The 13,715-nt window shown below is 41.7% G+C and overlaps 1 protein-coding gene across 1 annotated transcript in view; it reads left to right on the top strand.

Moving 5' to 3' along the window:
• Nucleotides 1-1,939: 1,939 nt before the first annotated feature.
• Nucleotides 1,940-13,715, top strand: part of HSF5 (heat shock transcription factor 5) — a 1,034,495-nt gene continuing 1,022,719 nt past the window's right edge. The window contains exon 1 of the mRNA XM_086958490.1: nucleotides 1,940-2,456. Coding sequence (XP_086814616.1) covers nucleotides 1,940-2,456 — 517 coding nt within the window. The remainder of the gene's footprint in view (nucleotides 2,457-13,715) is intronic.

Below are 13,715 nucleotides of genomic sequence, written 5' to 3'. Positions count from 1 at the left end.
CGGTTCTCCACGGTTGAAGCGTCCGCCTCTGCCTCTGCCCACGAGTTTGGATCAACACCCTACGGTGCACTTCTTCATCCCAGGGACAACCGAAGAGACGCAATGCATTACACGCTTCCTCCAGCACGAGCGCGAGCGACCTGTCAGACGTGCAGCCGCTCCCACTGTTATCGCGCGACGGCGTTGCCGTTTTATGCACGTTTTTATGTTCGAAGCCCGATTGGTTGGAGTTTAGAATTTGAACGTCGACGGTGGTTCCTGAATGCGCAGTAACGGTTCTATCGAGCGGTGGGAGGGACCCAGAAGGCCGTAACAAGAAGATATAGAGGAAATAGAAGTGTCGCAAGGTGAGAGAGTGTAGGGGCAGTCCTGTAAGAACACGGAGCGAAGAGAGGTGTCAACCGAATGCAGAGTGCTTGGAAATAAGGGTTGTTCTTTAAATCGGGGATGCAGGGGCTTTTTTCTTGGGTATTTCATTGTCCTAGACAAGGATCAGTATGGGTCTGAGTCTGAGAGTAATAGTATAAGGCCCTGGGGAAAAATAAATACCAGTACATCCGAGGGACTGTTCATGACTTCAGAGCTCAAGATTGTTATATTTTGACATCGTGTGTTTTTTAAGAGTGTGTGATTAAAGGTCTTATACCCTGAAGCCATAGAAAGATGTGTTATAACTTGCCATCTGCTGGGTTGTTGCACGTTAGCTCTCGGGAAAGCAGCAGTTGAGATCAGGAGGCTCCAAACTGGACTGCAGAGCGTATCAGATCTCGAGCTTAGGGGCTGTCATTTTGATGTCAAAATAAGGTAGGAGCTGAGGTTAGTTAATTTCTTAACTTGCTATGTGAAGTTCCTCGTTTTGAGATATGAGGGTGCAGTTTGCCTGAGACTGCATTGTGGAAGAAATTGACAGAATGTTTTATAATTTGAGATTGAGATATTTTGGGGTTTGATAGGGTTGTGCATCAGAACGTCTGTTTGCCAAACCATGAGATCAGATGGATTGTAACTTTAAATCAGGTTGGGTCAGACCTAAAGATCAAGAAGGGTCTGGCCTTAATTAGAGTGTACTTTTAATTAAAGGAGTGCCAGAGATTGATGCATGGAACCCATCCTTTCTACATTTGTTTGCATGTTAGAAGCGGAGGCTAGGTGCTTCCAGAATCTGGGACCAAGTTACAATAGAAAATGGGATCAAAGGGTGCTTTAGATTAGAGTTTTTCAGAATTTGAGATTGTTGTGCTCCAGAGCATAAGATTATAGCATGCCAGAATTTTACAACAGTTGATGCCTCTGCTTCAAGATGAGGTGTAGTAGAACTGTAGATCAGGTGGTGCCAGAGCTTAAAATCACAAGGTTTGAAAACCTTAAATGAAGACATGTCAAATCTCAAGATCCTCTGGAGTCCATTTTGCATTGGACTAACCATGATGTTTATAGGTGTTAAAGCCAAATATTGCTTAGTGTGAGTCTTTGATTAAATTGAGCAAGTGTACGAGATCACAGAGCAGGTCTGTCAGTTCTGAACTAAAAGAGCCAGAGTGTAATAGCGAAAAACAAATGCCAATCTGTCATATGGGCCACTCTGGTTTTAAAGGTCATTGAGAACACTGTGTGTTCTAGCGAATAGTCAGAGGACACCAAATTCTTTGGGAGTAGGTGTTTAACAGCAGATAGGAGCGAAAACCTGGGGTACTATAATCTGAAACATAAGGTTTCAGTATCTTGGTAAATATAGGTATTAATACTCTGACACTTTCTCATATTTCTCTCCACAGAACAAGTTGCCATAATTTTGGAAGCATAGAACCAATTCTGCCATTGCCGCATTTGTGTTCTCTGGGCTTGCCTGAGCATTCTTTTCAAGGTCCATCCTGCTTTCTGAAGGAGCAGGCGCCCACAACACATGTCTTGTCATGTTATAAACCCCACAGTTAATGCCATGGAGATCGAGGATGCACTTCTTTCTACCCCAATCAATCCCAACAATTTCCCTGCAAAGTTGTGGCGCCTAGTGAACAGCCCGCGATACCAGTCTATCCGATGGGACTCACGCGGAGAAGGTGTCATCATCGACCAGCAGCTTTTTGAATCTGAGCTTCTCTGCCCCTCCAAGCCACTAGACGAGGCCACAGAGCTGTTTAAGACCACCAACTTCACCAGCTTTATCCGCCAGCTAAACCTTTATGGGTTCAGGAAGGTTGTGCTGGGGGTTGGCAGCAATCCTGGTCAGCTCCACCCTGGTGGAGATCTGGGAGCAGGCGATGGGCACCTGCACCACTTCCATAATGTCCATTTTAGGAAGGATCACCCTGATATGCTGGTCAACCTGAAGAGGCTGACAAGTGCCAACAAAGCAAAGCTTGCTGCAGGCCTAGAGGTGAACTCGAGACCCCCAAATCGCTTTCAGAGATTACTCACCAACTCCCTGGATTCCATGGGTAAAGGTGATAAACATGGTAAGGCCTGCCAAAGTTTACTCTCAGAAGGAATAATCCAAAGATTGCTATATCTCTAATTTTGTAGAATTTTGTCTGTTTACATTGCTAGCTGGGCATCTCTGCCAGTATAATTAAAAATGTAAATCTGTTCCCCGTTTCCTAGCAATACACCCCACTGTTTCGGAAACAGTATGAAGCCTACCTCTGCTCGTTTTAACACCACATCTTTTTTTTCTACAATTTTTTATATCCTTTTCAGTGCATACACATGTAACCGACTGGGTCTCAGATTCCTTGTGCAGTTTAAAACACTAGTGATTCAAGTCATGCTGAAATAGTTTTCCAATTATAAATAAATGCATTTAAAAAAGGAAAGACACCAGTTAATTTGAGCCCTTCACTCTCTAAATATATATAGCTATATATTTCAGGCTTAGGGAAAAATATGACACCAACGCGTTTCAATCTCTCCGTCTTTTTCACAGCTTTATAAGTCAGTTTTTCCATTTCTATTTCGGCTCTTCTGCTATTATGCTGTATTTTTGGAGAAGTAGACCAAAAATATAAAAATGAAAAAAATAATTTCCATCTTGTATTCTAAATTTGATTCCAACTTCTATAAATAATTTAACAATATTTTGATTCTGCTGGTAGTCGATCCTAACCATCCATCAATTTGTACATTATTCAAATCGCACATGCTAGTCATTGATCTGTACATTTACCTCCTCAGTGGCTACACAATTAAATTCTCTAGTTGTAAAGGTCTAATTCAATGAGAATTATCATAAATTAGCAGCACTTTATATTATAGAAACATGTAAAAACAGACAAACTGTTGTGACAGTACATTATCATTTATATCAGCAAATGATTCTTAATGATTTCACTTTTATGGAAGCCAGTTGTCACCTCAATGGTAAACTTTGTCTTTGTTGTGGTTTCCTGGACCGTATATACTCTGTAAATAATGAGATGCTGTCCTAAAACCTGCTTGCATTTAAAAGAGCACCAACCCACCCCTTTCATTCAACAATAATTTATCCTCCTACTTCAAGGAAGATATCTTAATATTTATCCCTAATGTTGTCACTTACTGGGTTATAAATGGAATTGAAGCTCTTCCTCCTTATTCAGTTCATTCGGTTGTCTTGTTCGTAGCTATATGGTGTATTTGGATTCCAGTTGCCTCAATCTGAGCGTGCAATTTCCTCCTCTTTCATTCCTTTGTACCATATTGATGGCATAATATTTAATCGTTTTGCAAATGTCTTGATGTTCTTTCATGTAACGTTTCGATATGTCATCTGCATGTGGGATCTTTGTTCTGCACTGCTCTCACATGCTACAAGATCATTTTTTTAATGAACATATGGTACTGCCAATGTACTTTACTCCCCATTTGCATTTAAGGACATAAACAATATATTGTGACTCACAAATTAGCCTTTTGTCAGTTGGCACAGATTACCTATCTTTGTTTGGAATGTTTTAACATTCTTAACAATTTTGCATGCTTGACATCATTTACATTTGATGAAACCCATCGATGTCTTATCTAACCAAGTGGGGTCATTCTTGTTCTTGAGGTGGTTCCTCACGATATTGTCCTTCAGTAGCGGAGCCCTTCGAAATGTAATATTAGATAGTATTAGGGAGAGGTTGAAACGTGTTGGCGTCGTTTTTTTCCATAAGCCTGATTTCATTAATTTCATACTTTGACTCTCAGAGTGCATAGTTTTCTTTGGATTGAATCGATGTTACACAGGTTTGGTCACCCTTACACAAGCACCCACTACTGAGCACACTCCAGCATTTTTTACCAGCAATGAAAAAGTGTGTATGTGTTTGTTTCCCCTTTCTTTAGTACATTGCTATGCAAGTAAAGGTGGAAAGAAGTAGGCATCTCAAGGAAATGACTTTGGGCCTGCAATCAACAAATACTTTTTTCTTGTTGTAAAATACTCAAAGTTTTTCTAAATGTTCTTGAGGTCTGGGCATATGTCTAACGCTGCAACATAACTAAAGAAATCATGTGTGTAATGACCTTGCCTAGCAAAATGTGCCATGGTGTTTCACACGTCACCAAGCATACGTTTCCTAGAGTTGGAATTATGGGTATACAAACAGATGAGGACTCCCTGTACTTGCATGTTCTAGATTGCTTTTTCAATGTTTTACAAACTGCATATATCAAAGGTTGTTGTTTATAAAATAATGTATTCTTATAATTACTTAGTGATTCCTCTCCCATCCAATATTCTTAGTTTGAACTGGTTTTTAGAGACTACTTTAACGTTTTCAAAGGGTTTGCGCCTACTCTACAGAGAAGGACAATTTAGTGTTATTAATATTTTCATCTCAGCCTTTTGTTCATTGAGTGGTTCATGATCTTCATCAGCAATCGGTTGATTGTAACTGTCATTCAGGACATATGGAGATTTGCTAATATAGTTTTAAATTCCTTTTGATGGGGCCTTTGATTATCTGACTGCTTCTATTTCACAACATACTAGATTTTGTCCAGTTGAAACCATTCTTTATAAAGGTATCCTCTTTTTAGTACGCATACAATCAAGTGCATTTACACTTGGACTCCTGTATGTCACGCTGGTATATATTTGAATTGAGGACTACTTGTATATGGTAAACCAGTTTAGTCTGTATGTCCTGCTTGTATGGGTTTTACGTTGCTCTCCATTCTCGTGTATGTTGTGCTCATATAAACATTCAAATATTACAATTCTAATTAAAACTACCATTTATTTTCAATTATCTCCCTGTCTAGCAGGCTACCCAGCTATCTTTCTACCTAGCTAGGCAACACTATTTCGCTATCTATGTAACCCTCCCTATCTCTCCGTCTTTCCAAGTTTCTCTATTTATCCATCTTTTAAACCATATTTATCCATTTGTAATAGGGATTTACAAAAACACTACAAAAAAGCATTACGAAAAGGCAAGAGGCTGACTTCCAATACCAAACCGATGTTTTTTTTTCCCACTGGTGTTAGCTAACACATTTTGATTTTACTAAAACTATGCGCATAACAGAGCTATAGGGGTTTTCAGCCAGACTTCCTCCATTAGTCTGTTTAGTTCACTTCAGTGCAAGGCACTGCTTCGGTAATGTTAGCTTTTTTAAGACCAAAAAGATATTTTTTCCTTTAGCCAATGTTTTATTTTTATTTTTATGATTGATAGGCCTCGATAGTTATCCTAACAATAAAGTTTTGCAAAGCCATAACGGATCAAATTAAGAATCTATGTGTATGCTGCCACCTCTTCATTGATACCGCTGTGTGCAAGTCTCCATATACAGATGAAAAGTCAAACCTATTAGCTTCATTTGTGCTTGTTTCTATTGTATAAACAACTTTCACCGATGCGTTCTAAGAGGGCAACATTTTGGCAAACATGCTGGGAAATCCTCTTTGGCATTACCAGTGCCCCACATTTCCTGGTCCCTGAGCTTAAAATTCACTGAAGTAATTGGATTTGTTTTAAGTACAAACAGAGAAATCATTTTGTTTTATAAAAGCAAACTAAGGATAAACATCTAGATAACACTTAGGGTACGATTTATATTCATGCAGACGGCCCATTGTTCTACCGGGGCGATGCAGTAAAGTACTTGGAGCGAACACTTCTAGATTTATAAATGACTGAAAAGCAAGCGGTCATTTATCAATCTTTGCCAGGAAGCACTGTCACAGTCTTCCTGTCAATGCATTTCGCTGTTTGATGCAGGACTTGTTCAACATGACACAATCTTGCAGCAAGCAGTTTAATTTTTTTATTTTCAAAAAGAAATTCCCCAAATAGGATTTAAAAAAAAAAAAAATACTACCCTCAACATGGGAGTCCTCTCATATAGAGGGGAGCATTTAGCAGTTTCCACTGCCCCTTAACTATGGGGTTTTACTGGCAGTGACGGGCAGTTAAAACAGATCTCTAATTCCACCCATCTAAATTAGGTAGGTGGAATTTATTCTGCCTCCAACAGCCCTGTGGCCTCCACAGGGCCGTTGTAGGGGTTTAATCATGGTGAGGACAGAGTAGGCCATGATTAAACCTGTGGTCCGCCTGCATCTAAATCGAACAAGAGGACCATTATCTTGGCGGTAAGCATACAGTGACACCGTTGCGTTGGAAAATGCTTACCTCCAAGACATAAATCGAGCCATTCATCTTCTGCTCTAGTACTCAGTCTTTCCAACTTCATTTTAATTTTTACCAAAGCAGTCACTCACAAACGGTAGATGGTCCAGCATGCAGCGGCCAGACTGGTGTTGAGATGGCCTAGAAAATCATCAGCTACTGCGGCAATGGATGCCCTCCACTGGCTACCGATCTGAAAGCGAGTACTGCTTATAGTCCTATTAATTAATTTTAGACCTTTCCATTCAAAAAGGACCCACATATCTTCAAAAGAGTTTTAAGCGATAACCTTCCAATGCAAACTCTGAAATCCTCAAACGCAAATTTGCTGACCATTCCTTCCTTTAGACTGACCACCAAGGGGGGGGGAAAGCTTTGGCAGTTCTAGGGTCAAAGGCTTGGAACAAACTCCCCCTGCACCTTTGTCAAATCAGTTTTGAATCGGTGTTTAGGAAGGTATTAAAAACCTGGATCTACAGCCTGTCTGATACGCAGTCCAAAAGACTAATCTGATTTGTGCGGTGCACCATGATGAGCAGTTGAAACCAGCCCTTCCATTCGTCTGGTTATTTTCTTAGAGCCAAGATGCTCCTTGGAGTGATAGCTGCGCTCTATAAAAATATCCTTACATTACATTACATTTACATTAATTTGCAGAACCACAGATTAATTACAGTCTCTGGGTGAGAAAAAAGTGAGTGGAGAAAGAGACGTGGAGAGAGAGAAAAAGAATTACGCTTATGTACTTTCAGACACTAGAGAATGTTATTAGTAAGTTTGCCCACTGATCTCCCACTCCAAAGCTTTGTCAAAGTCACACTGCTGCCATGAAAGCACTTCTTCTCCCAAATGGATTACAGTACATGCAATTCTTAATGTATTCAGTCACTTTCAATTACAGGCAGAAGAGTTTTTACTTGATGAGTCTGTGAGATGCACCTTCTCAATGAAGTGATACTTAAAATGAGAGACTTCGATCAGCATTTCAAGCACTTCCAAATCGACTTGAATTCTCTGCCAGTGAGGAACAAAATTCCAGAAACACGTGTTTAAAAGTACAGTGCACTGGCTGTGCAAACACATAACCAACACTCTACTACTTGTTTGTAATTTAAAGTTACTGTGTTCTTGAACTGCTTCTACCAAAATGCATCCGGGCAGACTAGTACTGTTATGCCAAGCAGTGTTCTCCTCTCTCCTCTTAATTCGGAAGCTATGGCAGATATAGTATTACTTTAAATCCAACCGAGTATTTGGGCAAATCACTATCTTGAGCACTTGTCTCATCTGGCATCCTTAAGAAAGCGTGGTTTGTTCTGTGTAAAATAAGATTGCCCACTCTGACAACACAACAACCTAAAATCTTTATAGCTTTTTACTTTGACAGAACCAGTAGGTTATGCCATCTCCGCAGAGATGTATGGCACATTTATTATCTGTATTCACCTAATTCTGTACCTCAGTGTGCACCACCTTCCCATCTAGTACTGCTAGGCCATCTCAATGCTTGACATCTTCCCTAGAAGGCACGTCATATCGCGTTCAACAGATTTTAATTCTTAACTGTGTAGGCTCTCTTCTTTGTCCTCCAGCATGTAATACTCACCTGTTATCTTGCTAGCACCATCTGTTATTAGCTCATTTTCTTCTCCCAAGGGAGGATGAGTGTTGCAAAAATAATTTTGTGGGTTCTCCTTTCAGTTTATACTTATTTTTTCTCTGTGCTTTGAAATTATGGTTTTCATGCACCTGGCTTTACCAGTCCCTGCTGCTTTCACTCGCTGGTGTGGCTGAGAAAAAACACTTCCTTAGGTGGTTAGTAGCTTCCATGTTAAGCATTCCTTCTCTACTCTTCTTGTGTCTCAGGTCCATAGCTACAGGCAACATCGGCTGTTGGCCTTAGTTAGCAATGGTCTATTCTTTGTGTGGTTTGTCTCATCATATTATGCATTCAGCAACCATGCAGACAAGTTTATTATCTTTAAAAAAAAGATAAGCTCCTGCTGGTCCTAGAGGAGGGGTGTGTGGCCCAAAGCAATCCCCATTACAAGAAAGGTGAACAGTTTAACCATTATAGCATTACAATATGATTATACTATCATACTCTTACCTAACGCTACCTCCGCTATCACAAGCATAGTGTAGTACTCTCTGCCAGATCCCTTGGATTAGCCTAACCCCCAATATCTGAGTGTGATGTGTCAGGAAGTCGGCCTGTGTAGAACAGGTTATCGTCCTTTGCAGGATAGAGGTCAGAGTCAGCAGGACTGCATCTCAGCTATAGTGCATGCCCCTCCAGGACAATCCCAGCAGAGCTTCTCTGCTGAATGTATTGCAGAGGCTGTTCATATAATAACAGCACTGTTCCAATCGTACTGTGTGCAGCGCTGATGAGATGGTGTGTCTGGAGCCAAAGAGCTGTCTCCAACCAGGCAACTAAATACAAGGGCATTGTGTTCCATGTACCTACCCTTGGAGTGAGTGTAAAAGCAACATGTTAATAATGCTTACTAAGAAATATGCTGCATGCAGAATTCCTTTCTAGTACATAAAGTAATCATTAGAAAAAGATGCCAAGCTAAAACATGAAGCTAAAATGGAGACTTACCCCCAGATGCATCAAGCATCGATTTTGCGATTCTTTATTAGCGAAAAATAACGTTTCGCTAATAAGGAATAGCAAAATGCTATGCAAGAACTTGCTTAAAAAATACCGCTTTCTTAAAATTCCTTAATTGCAACTCGCAAATTGCGAGTCGCCATTAAGGAATACCTCCCCATTCATTCCTATTGGCCTCGAGGCCCATAGGAATGAATGGAAAGACAATCTCAATTTGCGATTCTCAATTAGAGAATGGCAAATTGAGATTGCAATTTCAAGGGTGCTAGGGTGTCAAAAGGACACCCTGTTGTACCCCTGAAATATGCATATGGGTAGATCTTGCACACACACATGCCCTAAAGGCATGTTTGTGTGTAAAATGGAACTTTGAAAAATGCACTTTAGTGCATTTTTAAAAGTTTTTGCAAATTACCATGAAGTTCAACTTCATGGTAATTTGCGACCCCTATTAGCGAAATCGCAAATTTTTTAACTTGAATGCATTGCATTTAAGGAATCTCAATTTGAGATTCCTTTAATGCAAGTAATCGCAATTTTGCGATTTCTTTAATTGAGATTTTTGCCTTTGGGATGATGCATCCCAAATGCAAAAAAATCGGTCGCAAAGGGGCAGATTCTTAGAATCTGCCCATTTGTGAGCGGGTTTTGGCTTGATGCATCTATGCCTTAGAACGGGCCTTGTTTCACCTTACAGCACTCTCTTCTTGGCCAGAGGGAGACTCAGCTAAAAGTGTAAGACTAGCCTAAAAGGTTATAAAGTATACTTTAATAATCCAAGCAAATGAAAGCCATTAACATTTAAATTGCAATTTAAAAGAAAGCAATTAATAAAAAATGAATAAAAGTCCATTAAAAAAAAAAAACAAGAGGATGAATTAAAATATAGGAGACTCCTGAAATGCATCCCATGTTTAAAGAGTCAGTGGGATCCTAGAAGATCACCTTATCCACAGGAGATGTATCCATGGTGACCTGAGGAGGAAATTCTAAAATAGTCAACGTGGTCATATCCAGCCGAGTCAGCCAATGCTGATGGTGTGACAGATGATGCTGTAACTCCACGAGGAGAGCCAGATCACAGGAATTCATGAGCCAGAGCATTCATTCTGGCTGGAGATGGTAGCCCACAGTAAGCACCTGGGAGTCTCATGGGACAGAACTGCAGATGAGCCCTCAGCAAACGTACTTGCAGTTCCATATCCGGAGATTGATCCCATTGCATGGTAAGACATAAATCCAGTGCACACTCTAAAGGGCAGTACAAACAGTGAAACACAGGCTACATGCAGTGTAACCATACAGGTCTAAACGGCAAAGAGTAGTTGTCGTTTAATTCATGAAGTAAAGATAATCCAGAGTACTGCATCATGTGTTCATGACTCAGCAGGATGTGTGGTAATTCCACCACCATTTGGCCTCAAGGTGCAACATCCTTAGGGAGCTACAAAATAGGACCTACATTGCAACTAGCAGTAATAACACAAGCGATATGCTTCCAAATGCAATGGAAACCAAAGAGTATAAAAAGTACAGAATCACTTAGAATAGAGAAAGGAAAGTGCTAACAAAGCCAGACCTGGTCACTTTAAAAAAGTGTACCACTCCAACGGTGTTTGAAGAATAAATATTTAGTGCACAGGTACCCCAAAATGTTATAGCAGGTTTGTGCGCAGTGTGAGAAGTTGGCATGATATGTGATGTCCACTATTCTAGTGGGCACCCTGTATCAGTCCAAAAAACCCTTATGGTGATGGTTGTATAGTCAACCTTATAGACCAGCTATCCTAGTGGTAGCATGGACAAAGCAGTCTTAGGCTAATACTTCAGAGAGCATGTGAAGCCAATTGTTTCACCAATTATAACCCCTTGAATACCAAAAGAAAGGACACCACACAATGTATATATCAAATATATATGTATTTATTACTAACACAACCCCTCTGCACTCTTTATGGGGTCAGAGTTCGAGATACAGCACAAGTGACTCGATAAGCATACTATAAGTTGTACAAATACAATTCTGCCCTAGGGGCCTCACGAACCATATACTAAGTAAGTGGTATAAGAACCACTTCAGAACAGGTGAATAGGCCTAGGGCCTAGGAAATTGTTGGGACTACACTGAACAACCACAGGTTAGGAAGTAGGAGTCTCACAGGATACGTGTGCAGTGTCTAAACACACACGTGGGTTCTCATAGACTTTCAATGGGAACGTAAAGTAAACAAAGTAGTTGATTTCGGACACTTCCGGGTGGACTAAGGGAAAACCCAGTTAAAGTAGGACACTTGGATAGTTATTACCCACGGGAGCACCGGAGTACTCGAGTTACCTCACCCAGGGAGCCGGGTGCATAGGTGTTCTTTCGTGTCGGGTTTCGTCGTCGAATCCTATGGAGAACTGCACAAAGATGCTGCAGGCGACCAGGAGGAAGATGTCCGGTTGGATGCAAGGGTGGATCGAAGCAGTGAAGAACCTGAAAGCAGAGGGGACAGAGTCTGGGTCACTAGCCAGTGACCAGGAAGGAACCAGGAAGGAACCAAGCGATGTCGAGCTGCAAACAGGTGAAGAGGTGAAGCTTGTCTCTGCAGCCACATGGACCAGGAGGCGTCGATGATGACCAGGAGCTAAATATGGACTGTCCCACGAAGGATCTCGCTGTTGGCGGTGTCGGCTTCCGGATTGGAGTCAACAAGCCTTGGCAAAGGCAACCCACGCAGGAAGGGAAGATCGGCTCCTGTTCAGACCAGTAAGGTCTGGGGAGCTTCCCATTTACAGGAAAGCAGGAGCAAGCCCGGAGCAACCAGGCAAGTGGTGTTATTTTGTAAAGATGTCTTCAGTAGGGCTACTAGCCAATGGGCTAGCAACCGCTAAGGCGCGTCGAGGAGAAATGCTAGAGCAGGCCTCACGCGGCACTCGTGGAGTGTGGAGGGCTGATCTTCGGTGCACTTACGGCTCGGGGTTTGGACTTCTCAGGGTCCAATGCACAACTTCGAGGACGCCTCGGAAGCTGCACAGTTAGCAAAAAGCAGGTACTGTAGGTAGTCTGGTCCCACGTCTCTTATGTCCGCCACAGGTCTCAGCTTTGCTGTGGATGTGGGTCGGGGTCAGAGAAGTCTGGAAGTCCAGAGGCTGCGTCGCTAAGTCTTCGGGCTCCGGTGGGAGCGTCGACAAAGCAAACTGGCAAGTCACTGATGGTACAAAAAATAAACGTATGGAGGGTCAAATAGGGCTATATTTAACGACCAAGACCACTCATGCCCTGAGAATGACTGTCAGCAAACAAGAAAGTGGTCTGGTCAAAAACCTGTAGGTGTGCCGCAACTGAACTAATACCCCAAGACCATTAGTAACACTAGAAGTGATGACCCAGGTCTGCTAGGAAAATTCCCATCAGCCCACCCATTTGGTGGAATGTCGTCATGTGGGAGATGTTACCAATCCAATTCTCAAACAGTGCACCTAGTCATGGTGCAGAGATGGATTACCATGGTATGGATACAGACCACTGGGCTTCACTGGTGATGCTAATGGGGTGCAGTGCAAAAAATTATAGTGAAAACCGTGAAAATAAAATTAACTCCGAAGGCCAAAATTAATTTTAATCAGTATGGCGCTCGGGTCAAAAATTATATATAGTGTGATGCACGCTAATGTACAATGGATAAGTCCTACCAGTTCCTCTGAGCCCAGATGAATAATGTAGGAAGTCCAAAACTTTATGTACCTCCCAGCATTATGTGGGAGTACGCCTCACCTCACCCGGAACCCACTCGGGAAAAAGGGAGGCCCCGCTCTATCCGTCGGTACCTCGTTACCTGCGTCCGAGAAGGAACGGACTTGCAGTCGCAGTTTCCTAATGGTCCTGAAGAAAGCTAAGACCAACAGTCAACAATAGCTGAAACATGTCGACCTTCACTCACTTTGCCCACATATAGTTATTATTTCAAACTATTTTGGCAATTTTAATCTTGACCCGAGCGCCATACTGATTAAAATTAATTTTGGCCTTCGGAGTTAATTTTATTTTCACGGTTTTCACTATAATTTTTTGCACTGCACCCCATTAGCATCACCAGTGAAGCCCAGTGATCTGTATCCATACCATGGTAATCCATCTCTGCACCATGACTAGGTGCACTGTTTGAGAATTGGATTGGTAACATCTCCCACATGACGACATTCCACCAAATGGGTGGGCTGATGGGAATTTTCCTAGCAGACCTGGGTCATCACTTCTAGTGTTACTAATGGTCTTGGGCTATTAGTTCAGTTGCGGCACACCTACAGGTTTTTGACCAGACCACTTTCTTGTTTGCTGAAAGTCACTGATGGTGCCTGTTTGCACAGGGTGGTCACTCCATGACCAAAAGGGAGAATCTTTAGTCTTCTAGTACCAGTAGAATGTCGAAGGTCCAGAGTTTCGTTTCAGAGTTTCAGTTCAGGATAATCTAAAGTCGCTAGACTGAGCTCCTAGCTTTATACTAATCTAA

The sequence above is a fragment of the Lissotriton vulgaris genome, chromosome 2_1 (genome assembly GCF_964263255.1).
Source record: "Lissotriton vulgaris chromosome 2_1, aLisVul1.2, whole genome shotgun sequence".
In the NCBI taxonomy this organism is placed as follows: domain Eukaryota; kingdom Metazoa; phylum Chordata; class Amphibia; order Caudata; family Salamandridae; genus Lissotriton; species Lissotriton vulgaris.
This window is presented reverse-complemented; position numbering and strand designations above follow the sequence as displayed.